Raw genomic sequence first — 20,132 nt, forward strand, 5'->3', positions numbered from 1 at the left:
TGGATTACTTTTCTGGCACAGGATTTAAAGCACCAAATGATTTGACACTTGTAATTTTATACTTGGAATAACAGAAGGTATTCATACTTCTTTTGTAATGTAAGATAAAAGCAAACTCTACATATGTTCTCATTCCAGTGCTGCTGTCTGACAGCTATTTGCCCAAGGAAAAAAAAAGAACTGTTACATTACAGAATATGTGGAAAAGTAAAAGCTATGGAAAAGAAATCATTAAATAGCTAACTTATTCCCCTGCTAGCACTAGACTGTTCCCTGCAGCATGTTTCAGAGTGTTTTGTCCAGTCTGGTTTTACAAGTTTCACGTTACTTTCATTTATATATTTAATACAGCATGGAGTCCAATGTGGTCTGTTGCTGCTTATTTTCCTTGTCTTTCAACTACAAGACTCAGTGCTAGACCAGCTGTTCATATACAGTCAGCTCCAAAACTACAGAAAAAATATCTGGACTCTTTCCACTGACTTCAACAGGCTTTGGATCAGGCTCAGGAAAAGACGATGAATACATTTCATGTAAGACTAAGCAGGTTACAGTCAGCAAAGTATAAAGAGGATTAGCTGTGTGTGATCCAAAGGCACGTTACCCTGTGTGCTGAAATGCCTGCCCAGCACACTTTCACTTTCATGGAGATAAAGGGCCAGATTCGTTTCTGGGGCTCTGCCACTAAGTCAATGCTACCATGCAAGGAGTGAGTGGGATCTGGAATCCACCCAGTTAACCTCATTACAACTGGGATTTTCCTAAACTAGAGGTGAGAAAATTTATTTTCTAAAATTGCAAAACCAGTAAGCAAATCATAGAATAATGGAATGGTCTGCGTTGGAAGGGACCTTAAACGTTGTTTAGTTCCAACCCCTCTACTCCTCGCCATGGGCTTTTTGCTTTTCAGTTAAGTTTGGGTCTTTAGAGACCCTATGGAATGAGTATCAGGGAAAACACAATTTTTCTCTGTCAGGGAAGGACAAACTCTCTTTTACTTCAGAACCTAAAATGGGTCATATTTGGTTTAAGACACAGATATCCAGACCTTCACTTTCTGTCACCAAAACAGATGGGCAACCCCACACCAATTTATGCATATTTTTTTGAGCATTGATACTACAACACCTCCCCACTGTGTATGCTTTGAGAGTATGACTTCTGAAAGCTAGAATGCCTCTTATCAGGGATTATTCTACCAGTGGGGGATTTATCCTGAACAATACCATCAAATGAAGATGATGGTGAGCAGTTATTCTTCCCACCCTTTCTCAGTTCACAGTAAAACGTGTCAGTGTTAGGGATGTTCTCAGCTGCTGAGAATGCTTTAATCAACCACTTTTTTTCTGCTCCTTCCATTCCCTAGGGACAGGGGACTTCATGGCAATGCTTTGTTGTACGATGTGTACAGTTATAACCTACACTAAAATTATGCCATTAATGAACAAACACTGGGTGTGTGTGTGTCAAGCAGATGAGAATGTTCTTTTGATCTTCTGAGCTCCACCACTGTGGCAGACGGGTGTCTAAACTGCTTTATTAATGCACTGAAGTCTTCCATCATTTCTCAGACAATACTGAAGGAAAAATCAGAATTGAATCATACTGTGATTTTATGTTCTACCAGTTCAAATCTAGCTACAAGTAGGGGGGAAAAATAATTTCTTTAGTTCTTAATTTTCCAGGGGAGTGGGAGGAATATTTCATGTGCTTGACACTCTGAGGCAGCCAACAGAAGCTTCTCAAATTTCTGTTTAATTTCAAAGCAGTTTCAACAAAACATGGGAGGTGTATTTAGGTAAAATTTCAAAACTAATTCAACAGAGCAAGATAATGGATTCAAAGTATTTTTGAGGATAACATTGAATCAGAATAAGCGTGTTTAAAAATCATAAAGGTTTATGAACATGATTATAGCAATGGTTTTAGCCTCCAACATATGAATAGCAGTGAAAAACAACCCAACTGGTGTGAGGCCACTGAAACATAAGGAAGAAAGTTTATATACAAATGCCTGTAGGAAAGCAATGTAGAAAATCCTTGATAACCCTTCCAAATATATTATTCTAATGTGATGGTGTGACAAAAAACTGAATCTACCCAAAGTTTCCTAGACTGAATGACATTTCCAAGGCAAAGAGAAAAAGAGGCAATGTAGCATCTCTGTTCTGTAAAAGAAACAAACCAAATTACCATTACAGAGGCAGCTAAGTTAATCAATAAAGTCCCTTGCAAAAGTGAGAGGTCAGGTCTCAATCTCTTTGCCATTCTCTCAGCTGCACTTGCAACATCTCAGTACACCCCTGATCATAGAATCACAGAAATCATTTGGGTTGGAAGGGACTTCATAAATCACCTAGTTCCAAACCCCCTGCCACAGCCAGGGATGCTACCCACTAGATCAGGATGCTCAAGTCCCACCCAGTCTGGGTTTGAATACTTTCAGGGATAGGGCACCTCTCTGGACAACCTGTTCCAATTTTTTAACATCCTCACAGTAAAGAATTTATTCCTAATATCTGATGTAAACCCACTCTCAGTTTAAAACTATCCCCCTTTGTCCTATCATCACAGGCCCTTGTAAAAAGTCTCTCTCCAGCTTTTTAAAGGTCCCCTTTAGGTACAGGAAAGCTGCTCTAAGGTCTCCCTGGAAGTCTCCCTCTCTAGGCAGAACATCCCCAACTCTCTCAGCCTGTTGTCACAGGAGAGGTACTCCCGCCCTTTGAGCACCTTTGTAGCCCTCCTCTGGATTTGTCCTAACAGGTCCATGTCCTTCTTATGTTGGACAAAGCATTTTACATAAGGTCTCATGAGAACAGAGCAGAGGGGCAGGATCCCCTCCTTGGACCTGCTGGCCACACTGCTTTGGATGCAGCTCAGGACATGGTTGGATTTTTGGGCTGCAAGTGCACATTGGGTCATGTCAAGCTTCTTGTCTAGCAACATCCCCAACTCCTTCTCCCCAGGGCTGCTCTCAATCAATTTTCTGCCTGGCGTATTAGTGCTGGGATAGCACCAACCCACCTGCAACACCTTGCACTTAGCCTTGTTGGACTTCATGAGGTTCACACAGGTTTACCTCTCAAGCCTGCCAAGTGTCATTGCTTCCCTCCACACCTCACATCTTGGTATCATTGGCAAATTTGCTGATCCTCTACCTCATATCTGTCATTTAGTCAGCTATTTACCTCACTACGCCAGACAAAGCTACCCACCTTCCTGCTGTTTTTCTTCCAGGCTAATAGGTCAAAGTGGCTAATGGAGAGATCCAACATATGTCAGAACCAGGGTACGGTAAGCAGCAGAATCACCAAGACCAAGGACTCCCGAGGAGAGAAAAAGGACTGCCATGTCTCCCTTCTGAGCAAAGTGAAATTGTCTGAGGGTGTCTCATGGAAGAACTGTCTTATTGCAAGGACTTGTTAATAGAAGGGAAGGGGGAATTGACAGGAGAAGTAGAATAAGTAAGGATCCTGTTCTTTGGAGGAGTGTGTATATCAGGGTGCAAACTAGAATGGTAGAAATCCCATAGGTCTGCAGAGGATTTCATGGGTAGAAAAAACTGTGTATATATGCAGCAGCTGCAACACACAGGAACAGGAGAAGTATAATCCATATGCAAATAACTATGTTGTTCCCCCATGAAAGAGTGGACCTGACTGCACAGCCATGTCTACATCAAGTCTGCTGTTTCTGATGTGCTGCACTTCCTATGCACAGCACACACAGAGAGCTGCTCCTGTGAGGGACTCCATGCCCTGTAACTGCTGTGTGTGCTCACAGTGCTGACATCGAGTTCCCAGGCATGCAACCAGCTCAGAAGAGTCTGCTGTCTCCAGCTACCACACATCTGGAAAGCCCAGACAAATTTATGAAGCCCTCAAAATCTGCCTAAATATGAATTCCAGGTGCAAAGAGTAAATGTGCCTGGGAAAAAGGAAGCCTGTAGCATCTAGGAAGTCCTTTGCTACCTGCACAAAAGCAAACATAGGACACCAAAACTTTAGGAACACCTGTTCTAATGAAGTGAAGGCAGGGCTGGAGCTTAAGTCTCAAATTCTTCCCCCGTCTTCTTTACTGTAATTTACCACAATTACATTTGACAATGACTATGAGAGGACATGCTTTCACATAATGGAAATACATGAGATGTCTTGCATTTCAGCTTCACAAGTGTGCCTGTTACTGATGCCATTACAAAAGCTGCATAAGGAACTTAGTCAGGTCTAGACACCAGGAAGGAAATAACTGTAAACGAGTAAGAGGCTATTCACTAAGATGAGAACCCACCCTTCTCTCACCTTTAAATGGCATTGGCTTACAAAATTAATTACTTACACGCCTCACAGAGATGCAGTACTTAATTAATATATGTTAACTGCTTTGCAATTCTGATGGAAGACACCATACTATTATGCATAAGGATTAATACAGTGTAAAAGTGATGCCATTGATGTTGCTCAAGCAGAATGCTGAAAGGATATCTATTCAATTTCTGATTTAAAAAGGGGAATGGAGATGGAAAAGGTTTAGGAAAGCTATTTAAAACTCAGCCTAAAGAAAAAGGGAAAACTGGGAAGGAGAGGAGCTAAAATGTTTTTCAGAGGTATTTACTGTGTCATGTGCATTAATTTCTGCAAAACTGAAGTGTAAGTGCCTACAGCAAAATCCTGGCTCCAATCAAGTACACGGAAAATGTTTCACTGACTTCAGTGAGGTGAAGATTTGTCATAACTTCCAGCAGATGCATCCCATATGCAGGTTTGCAACTTTGCCTGGTTCCTTGTTTATAGTTTAGGTTCAGGAAATAACCTCATCAAGCTCAGGCATGCTCACCATGTAAAGGCAACTGCTCAGCTTTTAATCTTTCTACTACATCCAACACTTGGAGTAAACCTTTCCATACTGTTAATGAACTTGGACTTGAGCTACGTATTCAAGTTGGTGGCAAAACTCCAATTAAATGGAAGCCCTGTGGAGATCACTGTAGATTTTGTAATAAATGTGAGAAGCAAACATCCTGTGTTTAACAGTGTATACCTCTGGAGTTAACTCATTTACTCAGAAGCCTGTGGAATTTTGACTGCAAAAACAAAACAAATGAAACAAACAAATCCCCAAACTCTCAAAGTAACAGAAATTCAGGCAACTTATTTTTTTAAGCATTAGTCCTTCATACCTAACAAGACTAATATTCAGAGAAACAAGTTCCTCACCACTTCTGGATAAGGCAGAGTTAATTCAACTGAAAGCTTTGCACCTGTGAGACTCAAAGAAGAAAGGTTAAAAAGAGTAGCAAGGGAGAGGCATCAAAATTTAAGAGAAGGTACCTGTGAGCTTCTAGCATTAAGAAGAGTAATTCTAAAGCAGAAGCCTACAGCTACTTTAGGTGGGAAACTAAGTGAAAATGTTCTAGGGTTCAAATTTTGATATATTTTTATGTTTGCAAGGATTGAAGACTGTTATGTGGTATATATGGGGATCTTGGTAAGCTATTAATTACCCTTTTCCAAGTGGTATGTGATGGCTTCCATCTTCTTAATGTACTCCTATTCAGCATAGGAAATCTTAGAAGTACTATTTATTCTAAAGCACCTGTTAAGGTGGGCTCTCTAACCATGCTACGTGAGGAAATGTTGTACTACAGCACTTGTAGAGCAGTTTTGGGTCTATGCAACTGCTAGACCAAATGTAATGATCAAGTTGCACACAGCAGCTCTCCCTTTCACTTGTGCTAGCATGCTATATGTTTTTAACTGTAGTGCAGGCTCTGAAGCACGTAGGCTTGTAGTTTTCTCTCTCAGTGCTTATACAGCTGTGTCCACAAATGCATCTGTCCAGTAAAATCGAAGGAAATGTTCCTGGATGCCAGGATTAAACTTAAGATAGCTGCAGCTCTAATAACTCACATGCAGCTCACATTGTAGTTCTAAGTGCTGACAGTTGCTTTCCAGTCCTACTGGAACAAGCAACATCATTCTTCCATCCAAACTCAGTAGTAAAAATGTGTTGGTGTATGAACTACATCATGTTGCTGCTTTCAGGATCCTAAGGAGAGACGGTATTAAGGTGCCAAGGCAAAAATTCAAGCCTAAAGATTTTATTGACTATAAGTTATATGTGTGATAAGTAATGCAAAAACAGTGCTGTGTCAATTTTGTAAACAGGTACATTGTGTCTCCTTCCTCAGAATGCTCATTAATAAGATACTTACTGGACAAGCAGTACCACCAAGGCCACTGAAAGGATGCTAACCATGTATTTTGAAGAAATTTTAATTTTGTGGAGGAGCCAGAATAAAATTATACCAGAAATCAGAGTAAGCAAGGCTATAGGTAAGACTTAGTGATGTCTGTATTGTGCTGACAAGACATGAAGGATTTTCAAGATAAGTGTTCCTCATTTTTAGACCTCAGGAAAAAACACCATCCTGTTAAATTAGGTATTTCATGCTTTCTTTCCTCACTGTGTGTCCATCTAAATCATCCTTGACTCTTTACCTGGCAAGGTCTGTCTCTCCCCTACTGGCTTACACTTTTTCTCCCAGCAAGCTGAATAGCAGCCCAGCAGCAATCTCTAATAAAACTACACCTGTATGGAAAGTATCTGAATTTCCCCTAAGCCTATCAAATGAATCCTAATCACTCTTATCTCACATGCTTTCCAGAGCAGGTTTTTGCAGTTCTCTAATCTTTTAACTTTTGTTTCTGTGCCTGGTTTTAATGTTAAAACTTCTTTTGTGGTTCTCTTCTGCCATGACAGGACAAATCTATTTATTTTTATCTCTGGCAAGACTTGCATTCCTTCTATTTACTTATAAACAAGCTGAACTATCTGTATCCATAAATGCCTCTGTACTCTGAGTATCTTTTTATTTTAGCTTACCTCCCAGGTATCCTATATACACTTCCCAGCCTCAGGCAATGGATCCCTCATGTTACACCAAGGTGAATGTTGTTCAGATGACCATGTCTTTTCGAGTAGTCCAGATCTTGGTGTATCACCCTGTGTTTACACCTTCAGTTTCTGGTGTTCACCAATACCACACAACCAGTTGTAGAGGCTCCTGTAGACTGCTAAAAGACTGAAAAGGAGTGGTGTGAGGTCTTTTGGGACGGTTTTAGACTTCTGTTGGATCAAATTTCCTTACGGACATTCCTACTTCTTATGGGTCTTCCTTCTGGGGGAGTTCAAGAGGTCAATTTTAATTATTTTAATGCTAGAGTGGATTCTTATAATTATTGCTGGCTATGTCTGTATCAGGAATAAGCATGAGTCTGCAAATTAAAATATCTGATGCTGAGGGCTGTGTTCCCACTATGGGTTCTGTGTGTGTGGTTAGTTTAGGTTAGCTCTTGCCTGCCCTCATGGATTTTACCACCACTGAGTTGTGGAGAGTGTTGAGCATTCACTGGTGGTGCAGCCTCTGGTGATCCATCTGAGAACTTCATGTCCAAGTCAAAGTGCAGTACGTGGAGACAATCTGCTTCAAACCCACGCTCTTGGCTCTCACTCATTTAACATCATCAAAGTGAGAATCTGCACTAGTGCTGGTGCACAGATCAACACCTGTCAGACAGTCTGGGAGATTACTGTTGCCATTAATGAACTTAATCCACATCTGGAGAGGGCACACAGGGATGTGGAAGATTTCTATCTCTTTGTTAGTTAATGGGAGAAGCTTACAAAGCCAATCTTCAAAGCAGATACAGCTACAGATAGGAAAAAACAAAACATTCCCTCTTCACTTGCCTCCAGTTTGATCCATAAGAGGTCTAACATCATGATGGCAGAATACATTTTGATGTAATGGATAATTTGGCTTACTATGTTTAATGTAGTGATCAAATTAATAGCAGGATTGACTTTTTATTTGCTGAAGGGAGGGGTAAGAAAGGCAGGACAAAGTCCCTATTATCTGCTGTGTACTGAAGACATGCAGAGTACTCTCAGAGAGCCCTGGAAATAGGGACTATGTATTTTAGCTGGTGGTATGCTATGCAAACACTTAGTGAAAACACTTAAACACCAAGAAAAGCAAATTACTCTGCCCTGGGGAAAGGGGGTTGGGGTGGTTAAATTCAACTACTATTACTGCTGTGCAGTTGTCAAAAAACCACCATGCGCCACAGCAGATGAAAGGGTTCTGTCACTTACAACATTCTAATACCAGAAAGGATCCTCATAACATGCTAAAAGACAAATGTCACAATAAAATACCTGGTGATGCTTTTTCAAGTTGCTCACAACAGGGAAAAGACTGAACTATGCTGAACTGATGACTTGAAATTTTACTAACATATTCCAATATTCTTGTGTAGCAGGTAGCTTTTCAGAGGTATACTCTCAAGAACTTTCTATTCCTTACAATATGCTGAGTAGAAAAAAGTAAAACTGCATCTCCAAGAGGTTAGCTCCCACACCAGCCTGATGGTCATATAACTGCTCCTCCCAGAAACTGAGACATAATATAGCCTTTTTCTGCAACCTCCTCAGTTATGCAAAATCACATCCCAAAACTGTAGACTGAGTCACTAACAGCAGTACAGAGAAATAGAAAAATCCAGCTAGTGCCTTTCTTCCCCCACTCCCCTCCCACTTGCTTGAATATGCAAGCATTTCAAGGTAGGGTTTCACACACATAACTTGTTGACTTCTGTTTTAGCGGCACTTGTACAGCTGCGAGTTGGACAAGCAGAGAAATCTACACACGGAAGTTGTCTAGAGCTGATGCAGCCACCCTTCAGAGCTGTGCCTAGAGCCTCCTCCTAATTTGCAGAACCACAAGCTGGGCTGCCACCAAACCATCCTCCGAGGGCTGTGCTGCAGCCTGGGTAAGGCAGCACAAGCAAATGGGGGAAGCTGCTGCGCAACAGCAATGCTCACACAGGGGGAGCTGGGCTGCTGAACAGATAAGATGCAGTCGCCTGTGCTGGCTAAAGCTATAAAGAAAAGCCAAGTGCTCTTCTAACAGCCACTTTGCTTAGGGAGGGTGTGAGGGGGCCCATCTCTTTGTGTGAGCTCCAACTCTCAAGGTGCCTTAAGTGTAGTGAAAACAACCCCCAGCATCAGCTCTTCTTCCTGCTTGATTTTATGTTGTGGTCACAGCTGCAAAGGTAAGGATGCTATTTTGCTCCTCTGGCATTGAGTCAAAACCCAGAAGTTTGTATTAGAAAAGTGGTCTGGAAAGTACTGTGTTAACAGACATGCAAAGCCTCTGACTTCTGGGGAATAACCAGCTTTGAAGTAAAATACATTCAGCAATAATCCATGCATACTTCATTAATTTCAGAACTGCAACAGCAAAGTACTACTTAGAAAAAGCTGTAAGATAGTAATGAAGGCTTTGGGGTTTATTTTTAAAAATAATCCCAAAAGCTCCTTATCTCCCTTCTCCATGTTTTTTCATTGAATTTACAGTAGTCTAAGTTAAAGCTCATCTAACAAAAAAATGACAAATTAAGTGCGGCTAACCTCTTCACCCCCCTCTTGATGAGAATCCTTTCCTCCTTGGGGAGTAAATGCAACAACTTTACATTGGAACATTGCTTGTTTAAGATAACTTTCCTTTGCACTTTGTGTTTAATGGAATTTGGCTGATCTGGGATATTTCAGTACTTAAATAATTCAGATAGTGATGGCAGCAATTTTTGCAAGTGTTAAATAGCACAAGGATCTCTAGGCAGAAAGGTAGTATTTTGTTATCTTTCAACATGCAGTCATCTTTCTCTACCACACCCCCAGTCAAGTTTGAGAACCCTTGACACGGGCTACTGCACGATATGAAACACCGGTTTACTGTTCAAATTTGAGTCAAAGCTTAGACTCAAAACAGAGTAGCTACAGTTTAACACTGGATTTAAGTGCAGGTCTGAGGAGCTCCTGTTGGAAAGGGGGTGCTCATGACACTTATCTCATCCTACTGCTGGGCTGGGCTGTGCAGCTGCAGTGCATGCCGTGTCCAGAAAGCCTTGATGCACTGGAAAAACCAACTTTCAAAAAGCCAGCTGAGCCCTAAGCCTGATGCAAGAGGTACAGCACGATGTACAGCTGGGCGGTGGAACAGCGCCACCTCGCGGTCGCAGCCTGCTATTATTCCAGCCTTTGAGGCTGTACCAGGGATTTTTGAAATTTGTTTCTGCACTTCAATTCATGAAAAGAACTGGCTCTAAAAGAAGTAATACTTCAAGTTACATGCTCGCTTCTTGCATTTAAAGAGTTCATGTAAATGAGCAGAAAGAAACCAACTAGGCTGGAAAGCAGGAGCAACGAGCCTCACTGATAAGAAGGGATAGGGGATATCATGTTTGCTTCTGTGATCAGAGCAGACTTAAACAGAGAAGCTCCAATTTTTTATAAAGAATCATAGTAATCCCTTTCCTTTGCCGTGTTTGAACATTAAACCTGCTCAAGACAACCCGACTGCTTCACCAGATGTACCTGAATAACAAACTAAATCTGACTGTCGATTCCTTACTATGTACATGAGTCACTACAACCAACTTGCTTTATGTTTGCCCTACATACTCACATTTCTGCTGGCTGTGCTCCTGCCACCGAGCTCCCTACAGTACAGGGCACCATGGGCCCGTGCCTGTTTTAAGCAACAAGAGATCTTTTCTGCCGCAGTTCTCTGTATCAGGCTTTCTTTGTAGCTTGCTAGATACATTTGCCTCGCACTCCTCTTCTGAAGGCGACCGAGAAGCATCTTAAGTGCAAGTACCATTAACAGGGTCCGAGAGGAAATGCGCTCAGGCTCTCGGGGTCACTGAGCAAGCCCCTGCCCGCCTCACGGCGCTGCTGCCCTCGCCGCGATGCCACGCTCAGTGCCCCATGCCTGACCCCCACCGCCCCTGCAAGCGCCCGCCGCTCCCCACAGTTTCTGCGGAGCTGCTGTGGTCGGGCCCCAACGAGACTCCCCCGGAACAAACCCCCGACCGCCTCTTCCCACCCCCGCGGGGCCCCGACCGCCCCCCGGGGCCATTTTGCGCCGGGCCGAGCGCGCCGGGAGGGGCGGCGGGGCTTCCTCGGGTGCGGCGGTGCCGCCGGGAGCGGCGGCGGGGCTCGCCCTGGCCGCGCCCCGGCCTCGGCCGCCCGTCCCCACTCACGGCAGCCGCGGTCGGCGTCGGGCTCACGCGGGCGCCGTGGGGGCCGCCATTGCTGCGGTGCCGGCGGCGCGCGGCAGGGGGCGATGGCGGGAGGCGCTGCGAACGGCGGCGGGGAGGGGACGGTGTTACGGCAGCTCCTGACTCTGAAAGGAGCCGCGTGAATCGCTGACTCCGACTCCTGGCTCTGCACAGGTGAGCGCCAGCAGTCCGTGTGCCTGCGAGCGCTGTCCAGGCGCTTCTTGAACTGTGCCAGGCTTGGTGCTGTGACCGCTTTCCTGGGGAGCCTGTTCCAGTGCCCAGCCACCCTCTGGGGGAAGAACTTTATTCTAATATCCAACCTAAACCCCTTCTGATACAACTTCAGGCCAGTCCCTCGGGTCGTGTCACCAGAGAAAATCAGTGCCTGTCCCTCCTCTTCCCTTCACGAGGAAATTGTAGACACTGATGAGGTCTCCCCTCAGTCTCCTCCAGGTTGGACAGACCAAGTGACCTCAGCCACTCCTTGTATGGCTTCCCCTCATAGGCCTTTGCCATCTTGGTTGCCCTCCTTTGGACACTCTGTAATAGCTTAATGTTTTTCTTCTGTTGTGGTATAATGTCATGGCAGCGCTGGGGCTGCCTGTGTCTCAAGCAGCATTTTACGAGGGTCCCTCTTCTCAATGGCAGGGTTGAGGGTTTTCTCAGCCTGCGCCTCACCCGAGGTGCCAGATGTCCCCCAGCCATGGCTTCCGCTGCAGGGTGCCTTGTGGGAGGCCTGTGAAGAGACAGGTGCAGTCCCCAGCCGGCATTGCTGCACAGGCTTCCCCACAACCCACATCCCCTCAGCTCTGTGCTGCTCATCCACACCGCACCTGAGCTTGCTGCCCAGAATCCAGTCTCTTTTGTGGTGCTCTATTATTATTTTTTCCAGGACAAGGGACACCATAAAACCACTCTTGTAGAGTCAAAATTGAAAAAAACAACAGCATCTGTCCAGCAATCCCCAAAGAAAATTCTGGATCAAATCTGGCCATCTGATTCCACACTGTGATTTTAATATTTAATTTAACCACTGCTGTCTTTAGCTCATCTTCTTCATTCCAGATTTATCCCTCTCCATTGTTCTGTGTAAGCTGGTGTCCCTGCTGGAGTTTATTTAAGCGAGCGGTCCAGCACTGTCCCTGAGCTCAGCACTTAGGCCCTGGTGTTTGTAAAGTGTGTGTGATAGCAGTGCTGGATTACATGATCCCAAGCCTTGGCTCACGGTTTTGATTCATCTGAAATTAAACTATGAGTGTACCAATAACGTCAGAGTGTGTTCTGCTGCTGTTCCTTAGTGCATCCTACCTGCTGCGATATTTATTGTATGCAATTCCTGGCTGAATTGAGTCAGGCGTTATTCTCAGCACTGTTGTCAAGCCAGTTTGTTCTGCTATCCAAGTAGCTTCCAGCTTCTTATTTACACCTTTTGCCTTACTGTTGTGATTTAGTGGAATGCTACCTGCTATTTCATTCTCCAAAATAAAACTGTTTCTTCCTATGGCAGGCTTCTAGCAGTTTCCAGTCAACTTCTACCATCTGGAGCTGATTACATTATTGCATTGCTTTGTTGTTCCTGACAAAAAAAATTGGAAACTATATTGTAGCTGAATTAATTAATATATCTGCTTGCTAGGACTTGTAACACTGCTGGAATTGTGGAAAGTGAGAGCAGGGAGAAACAGTATGGAAAGACAATCAGCAGAACAAAAGGACATGCAGATATGACCAAAAAAAGACACAATGAGATATACAGAACAAAAAAGGAGTGAATAGCCCAGCCTCTTAGAAGCCTTGTTAAGAGACTGTTTAGTATGCAAAGCTGTAGGGTTTTTTTTAATTCTTTCTCTCATCCTGCTACTGTCCTTTTCTGCTACTGTTCCTTTTTTGTGGAAATCAGTTGCTGATTCCTACATATCTAATTACTCTCTGAAAAATCTATTTCATACATTTCTGACCTGAAGAAAGATTTTGGGCCAGAAACTTGTCTTGAGTTCCCAGCTGTGCCTGTGTTGGCCTACCTACCCTTTTTCCTGGTAATTTTGCAATGATGAAAGCTGTGCAATACCCATCCAATATTGGTAAGCTTTATTGGTACTGAAAGGTACTTATTATTTATAGATAGCCCCTCTGCTATTTCCCCTCTGCTATTTCTCTCTTACAATGGAAAGAGAGACAGCCAGTGTAAGACACCAGTATTACTGGCCATGCTGGGGGCCATTTGCTGTTGCTTCTTTCTGGGCTGGCATTTTCCCCTGCGCACCTGTCACCACCCTAGGGGCCCAAGTCATGCTAGCCACTCATCTCATAGCCACAAATTACTCTGGCCCCAGAGCATGAACCCCCCTGAGGGTGGCATGGCGTGGCCACGTGTCCCAGGCCAGCTGTGCCTGGGCAGCTGCCTCAGCTGTGAGGGATGCAGAGCTGCAGGAGCCCAAGGCTCTCTGCTGGGCTGCACACCTGAGCTCCCAGCTCCAGCTGGCAGGGCCTCAGCGCCTGCCCTGTGCCCTCTCACCCGACAGCCATGCCAGGCCGTGCTTGCTGCCCTGATGGTGGCACTCCTGGCCCCAGTGCTCTCCAAGGGCTTGTCCTGGGGCACCTCCCTGCAGCCTTTCAGTCCCTGCACAAGGCCCAGAGAGAGACCCGGAGGGGCTGCTTACAAGGGCCTGGAGGGACAGCCCCAGGGGCAGCGGCTGCCCACTGACAGAGGGCGGCGTTAGGCTGGAGATGTGGAGGAAATTCTGGCCTCTGAGGCTGGTGAGGTGCTGGGGCACGCTGCCCATGGAAGCTGTGGCTGCCCAGTCAGTCCCCGGCAGCGTTCCAGGCCAGGTTGGATGGAGCTTGGAGCAACCTGGCCTAGTGGAAGGTGTCCCTGCCCTTGGCAGCAGGGTTGCAACAAGATGATTTCTAAGGACCCTTCCAAGCTGAGCCATTCTGTGATTCTGGGATCAGAGGGGCTGGGGGCACCTGGACTTAATTGCTGATTAGAACCAATTCAGCAGTGTAAGTTTGGTTGAGTTCATGGAGACGGTTTATGAGCCCAGATTCCCAGCGTGTGACATTTACCAATACTATAGGTCCGGCTGAGATCAAGAAAATCTTGCATGCTCCAGATTCTGCAAAACTGCATTTTATTGAAATAACAGCACAGCAGTTTCTTTCTTGCCAGTCATTCATACACTAATTATGGAGCATTAATATGTGTCCAAACAGATAGTGACATGATATACATACTAAATTTATATTGTTCTATTATATTTATTATGATGATTTTTTAATTATATAACATTTTACATATTTAATAAACATTATAAATATAATTTATTCTGTGTAATTATATAGGAATTAGATATAATTGTTCTTTTATTTAATTTCCATTTTATGTATTAAATTATTGCTTTGTAATAAATACGTGTAATTTATATTTTATAAATATATCTGTGTAATAAAAGTCTTGCCTCTTATAAATGCAGTAGCTACAGAGTATTAATACATATCACAACAGGTAGTGACATTATATATGTGCTATTTATTTTCATAAAATAATATGACAATTTATAAACCATGACTATAATATGTATCTATTAAAACACATCTGTTAATAAAAATAATTGTAGTTTTATATGCACACTATAGTTATATATACATATATCTATCTGTCTGTGAATCCCATTCATTCCTGTCTTTGTCATGGCACTAAAAGCTGGTTCTCTGCCACCAGCTGCAAGCCCCATGGGCACATGCATCCAAAGGAGGGCTGCAAGGCTGGTGGAGCACCGGGAACACAAGCCCTATGAGGAACGGAGCTGGGGTTGTTTGGCCTGGAGAAATGGAGACTCAGATACAACCTTATCACTCTCTACAACTATGTGAAAGGTGGCTGTAGTCAGGTGGGAGTTGGTCTCTCTCTCCAGGCAGCAGCTGACAGAACAAGAGAACACCGTCTTAAGCTGCGCCAAAGGAAATTTAGGTTGGATATTAGGAAAAATTTTTGTACTGAAAGAGTGATAAAGTACTGGAATCATCTGCCTGGGGGAGGTGGTGGAGTCACCATACCTGGATGTGTTTAAAAAAAGATTGGATATGGCACTCAGTGTCATGGTGTAGTTGAGGTGGTGTTAGGGCATGGGTTGGACTTGATGATCTTAAGTGTTTCTTCGAAGCCAGTGATTCTCTGATTCTGCGATTCTGTGATTCTATGAGCCCCGCTAACAGTGGCCATAGGCCAGCACTCTTGCCAGGCGATGGCGCAGATCAAGGTAGGCTTGCATCGCCTGGGAGTGGGCAGCTGGATCCTGTGTCAGACCGTGGAAGAGGTTGGGTGGCTTAGCCCTTAGTACATCTGGGGGCAGCCTGATCTCCTCTGGAAGCCTCTGGTTGCCCACAATAAAATGCTCCAAGTGTTTCTCTTCCAGAGATACACGCAGCTGTTCCAGAGCATCTGAGAGCTGAAGCAGGAAGCGTCTCCTTTGCCACTGTGACACTGGTACCGTGTGCAGCAGGCGCATGACGATGGTCTTGATGGAATGGATGGAAAAGTCCTTGCGCGCAAGAACACGGGCAAGGAGCTGCAGGCATTTAAGGTGTGAGCTGTCCTGGGGGGCTTCCCTGGCCATGTGCCTGAAGAACTTTGTCTCTGCCACAGCATAGCTCTCAGGCCACATTGTGCTTGGGGTGTGGGCCCCTCGATACCGGCTGCTGATAAAGATGTCTGAGCCGTGTCGCCGCACCCCGAACAGCACCTTAACCTGGAAGCTTTCTTGGTCGTTGGTCAGCCTGAGGTTGCAGGAGCGTTTGGAGGGCAGCAGTACTAAATGCCAACTGCGTGACTGGGGCAAACGCCGCCAGCTTGCTCCCACCAGTGTGCAGAACCAGTGGACAGTTTTCTTGACATCAAGGTAGGAGTCAGTGCACAGCGTGTCTAGGAGGTTGGGCTGCTGAGTCATCCTCCTAATCACATCAGGGTGGTGCTGGAAGCACAGCATGTTCATACCCTGGTACTCCCTCGGGCACCTGCACTCCAGCTCCACACGGACACGGAAGTTCCTGCCAGGCTTCTGCTGGTCAGTGTCACGCTCCAGGTGGAAGAGGTGGCCTAGGGGAGGAGTCAGGGGTACAAGCACCTGGTACACAATTTCCTCCTCACGGGCAGTCCAACCTTCAAAGGCACTGCCAATACCAATGGCTTGTTGCAGCACCGGGTAGAAACTCCTACTCAAGGCACGCCTGAGGACAGTTATGAAATTATCTATCAGGGCCATTGTCCTGTTGCAGCCTGTCTGCAGGTCCTGTACAGGCCACTGTATGCGCTCCTCTAGAAGCCATCTCAGATCATACGCCCATGTCTCGTCCTCTTCCTCTTCCTCCTTCTCCTTTTCTTTCTCCTCCTCGCCACTGATCTCTGCCTCACAACTTCTTTTCCTCCACATAAACCATACGGCCAAGAGAAGAACCAAGAGCCCAGCAAATGCCCAGACCTGCCAGGGCTGCAAGGCAGACCTGAGCAGGTCACTCCAGGATGCACCACTCTGCATCAGCACAAGCTGCTTCACCTCCTGCTCCAGCTGAATCCTCTCCTGTTCCTGGAACTTCGCACGCAGCTCCATTCGCAGACGCGTCACCTCATCCAAAACATCACCCATGGGCTGCGGGTACTGGACTACACTTAGCAAGAACAAGAACCACAATATCCAGGAATCCATGGTCTGCAGGAGGATGGAGAGAAGGCCTTGATGGGAGTGGGGAGGGAGGCAGCTGGCAGTGGGGGCAACAGGGACAGGAATCCCAGTGATCTGAGGGCAGGAAGGATAAGGCCCCAGACAGCTGGGGGCAGGAAGGCCTGCCCCACTCTGCCAGCAGCAACAGCAGCACTGTACCATGGCCAAGGCTCTGCCATGAGGGGCTGTTCCTGCATGCAGAGGGAGAACCCAGCCTAGAGTGCAGCTTTTCTGCCCTGGCCCTTGTCCCCAGCATGGCCTCCCTGCCACACGTGCACTCACCGCTTGCCCAAGCAATAGAGGGCCAGTGTTACCTGCTTCTAGGTAACCTGCTTCTAGCTGCCCCCATTGTGACACGTCCCCATGATGTCACAGGTGCCACAGCACATCACAACCCAGCCAACTCCACTCTTTGTCCCCACCCCAGCTCAGCCACTCAGAATGGTCCTGGTGTACTGGTTAAGGCTGCTTTTGAGTGAAGCTTCTTCAAAGAACTTCCCTTCGTCTTTCTTTTGTCTTTCTTACCAGCTGCCTCCATTGGCGGTCTCATAGATGATATCCATGTTGGAAGGCACCCTTGGGGATCATTGAGTCTAAGCCTTGACGCCACACTGGTTGAGCTACCCTTAAATCTCTGCATCATCGATGTTGAAAAAGTCCCTGAAGATCACAAAGTTCAACTGCAAACTTAACACTGCCTACTCCACCAATCAGTCAGGTCCCAAAATGCCATATGTGTATGGCTTCTAAACCTTTCTGAGGGTGGTGACTCAGCCATTGCCCTAGGCAGCCTGTTCCCAAGCTTGATATCCTTTTTGTTGAAGGAATATTTCCTAGAGATCCAATCTAAATCTCCTGTGGCGCAGCTTGAGATAATTTCCTCTGGTCATACTGTTTGTTCCCTGGGCTAATACAATAAATCCCACTAAGCTACAATCTCCCTTCAGGGACCATCTGCATCTGTCAGGTGCAGATGGTTGAGCTGTGAAACCAGCTCCTCCCAGAGGAGAGAAAGGTGCAGCTTTTACACTGTGGTTCCCATGATCAAATGCCAGTGGGAAAAAATGGGTTCTCGGTGGTCAGAAGTTTCAGGCTGCCAGGAAACGTTTTCACTTGAGGAGAACCTTTCTGCCAAGTACCTCAACTGAGGGAATCCATACCCTTCCAAGCAGAAGGAAAAATCATCACTCTCCTTGTAGAAAATGTGAAGGTTTGGAGTGAAAGTCAGTGCTGGAATGTGCCAGGATATCCATGTGGATTTCACTAACCTGCAAGGCCAGACTGTGAACATGGGATCCCAGAAGCCAAGAAATGCCTTCTTGCTCTGGGGCCTTCCATGGCACTGGCAGCACAAGTGAGAGCCCTTCCTCAGCCTTTGCCTTCAGGAAGGCCCCAGTTTGGGCAAAGCCTGAATTCCCCAGCTCTCCTGCTCATGACCCCAGGCTCGCCAAGGCTGTTTGGTCTCAGCCCAGGCAAGAGCAGAAAGAAGCCCTCGCCTGGCTTCACAGGCCCCAGAGACAAGCAAAGATGAGGAGTATGCCAGAAGAGTCCATGAGCACTGCACAGCAGCTTCTCGCATCTGTAAATCACAGAAAATGTAAACACTAAAGTTATGGTTTGGGGTTTGTGTTTTGTTTTGTTTGGAGCCTTTTCCCCCACTGGAAACCCTGAGGCATTTTCCATGTTGCATACCTGGATTTGAAGGGTCCACTCTCGGTGCTGCCTAGATCGAACTCAAAATTGTTCCTTTGCCCCTCTCTCTTCTCTGTTATGAAATGCCCTTTCAAGAGGTTGATGTGTAACATCATTTCTCTTTTCTCATCTTGTGCTGGGGAACTGGGAAAGCCGCCAATCCCCCTTCGCTGCCCCAGCTTGACTCTAAAAGATTTCTGCAGTAGGGTAACATGGTCACGTTGCCCGTGGCTCAGCTGCCAGCACCAGTGGCAGAGCCCAAATTCCACCACTGCAGGAGCTCTCTGCCCCGCATCTTGTCCAGATCTGGAGCTCATTTAAATGTTGAGGTTTTTATCTAGCTGCCTGAATAAATAAACAATCCTATGGCAAAGGGAGATTGAGGCTGTTATTTAGGGATCAAACAGCAGGTAGGGACAGGACTGGTTTAAGGTAACCTAACTAAGGTAATCTAACTACAGGTGTCATGGAAAGAGGCAGTTGTGCCATCCTGTTTTGCTGTGTGCTGTGCCACTTCCATTAGTTTTGGGATCTGATTCATTTGGAAAGAAGGTGGGGTTTTCTTTTGTTTTTCTTTTTTTTTTTTTTAATTGACAAGATTAATTATGAGAGTGAACAGGTCCCACATCCTCTAGATCAGGTGGCTGTACAAATAGGAGCATGGTTCCTGAATCCAAGGGCTCTGAGTTACATCTGCCTCTCATCACTCCCATATGCATTCTTTCACATGTTCTGCTATGTGTTATGGTTTCCTATCACGTGCTAATTGATTCATTACTTTGTGCTAAGCATGCAGTCACGTGCTAGTCAGTAACTGTCCCATATGTTAAACTCATTATGTATATCCTTAAATATTGTCTCTCCTGGGCTGCCAATCCTCCTTTATGTAATACCACATGTATGTTGAAGACCTTCAGACTTTAAACTTCCTGCTCATTAGTTTTGTGTATGATTTGTCAGTTGCATTTTGGAGCTCTTCCTTATTTCAGTTCTGCAACAACTGTAATTAAAGCTGCTGAGGCATAATATGTGCTTTAGCACTTATTAGAGGGGATGGAAAGAGCTATTCGAAACAACCAGCATAGTAATGGCATCACAAACCCTCTGTGGAGTTGAAGTTATGTTAGACCACATAAGTTTTGCAATAGTTAAAACTTCATAACTGGCTCAGAAAATGTCACTCTGGCAAACAAAATGTAGCTGGGAGGAGGCTGTAATGTTTCTGATGAGGAAGTTCACAAGTCAGAAATGAGAAAATATGGAAAGAAGGGTGTGTCACTCAACATCCCAACCTGCAGAATTTTAGAATAATGACTTTAAAGAATCCAGGGATGCACTGGATTTTTAATTTCTATAGTAAGAAGATGGGCTTCTTTTGGTGTTACTACCTTACGCAGCACACAACCTGTTTCTGGTACGATTTACCAGAAACAAGTTGACTTGAGCACACTTGTGTGAAAAAAAAAAAAGGTTCTCCAGAAGTATTTCTACTGTATGTTTGAGATGAGAGGGTACAGAATTTTATCCTTTGTACTTGTAGTCCCAATGTAACACAGTTTTAGATTCTACTATATGAATGCCCACCATCATCATGGTG

The 20,132-nt window shown here is 45.2% G+C and overlaps 2 protein-coding genes across 3 annotated transcripts in view; both read right to left on the minus strand.

Moving 5' to 3' along the window:
- LOC115901043 (cytochrome c oxidase assembly factor 1 homolog) overlaps nt 1-11,179 on the minus strand; it is a 51,753-nt gene extending 40,574 nt beyond the window's left edge. The window contains exon 1 of one of the 2 annotated variants that reach the window (XM_030943338.1): nt 11,109-11,151. The gene's annotated coding sequence lies outside the window, so the exon portion shown is untranslated. Of the gene's footprint in view, nt 1-11,108 lie in introns of both variants that reach the window. The other variant, XM_030943334.1, reaches the window with a different exon arrangement.
- A 4,155-nt stretch (nt 11,180-15,334) lies between these two features.
- LOC115901464 (inositol 1,4,5-trisphosphate receptor-interacting protein-like 1) lies at nt 15,335-16,732 on the minus strand. Its single transcript, XM_030944159.1, has one exon. It carries the CDS (start codon nt 16,730-16,732, stop codon nt 15,335-15,337), a length of 1,398 nt encoding a protein of 465 aa, XP_030800019.1.
- Nucleotides 16,733-20,132: the final 3,400 nt, after the last annotated feature.

Source organism: Camarhynchus parvulus, chromosome 2 (genome assembly GCF_901933205.1).
Source record: "Camarhynchus parvulus chromosome 2, STF_HiC, whole genome shotgun sequence".
Classification (NCBI taxonomy): Eukaryota; Metazoa; Chordata; class Aves; order Passeriformes; family Thraupidae; genus Camarhynchus; species Camarhynchus parvulus.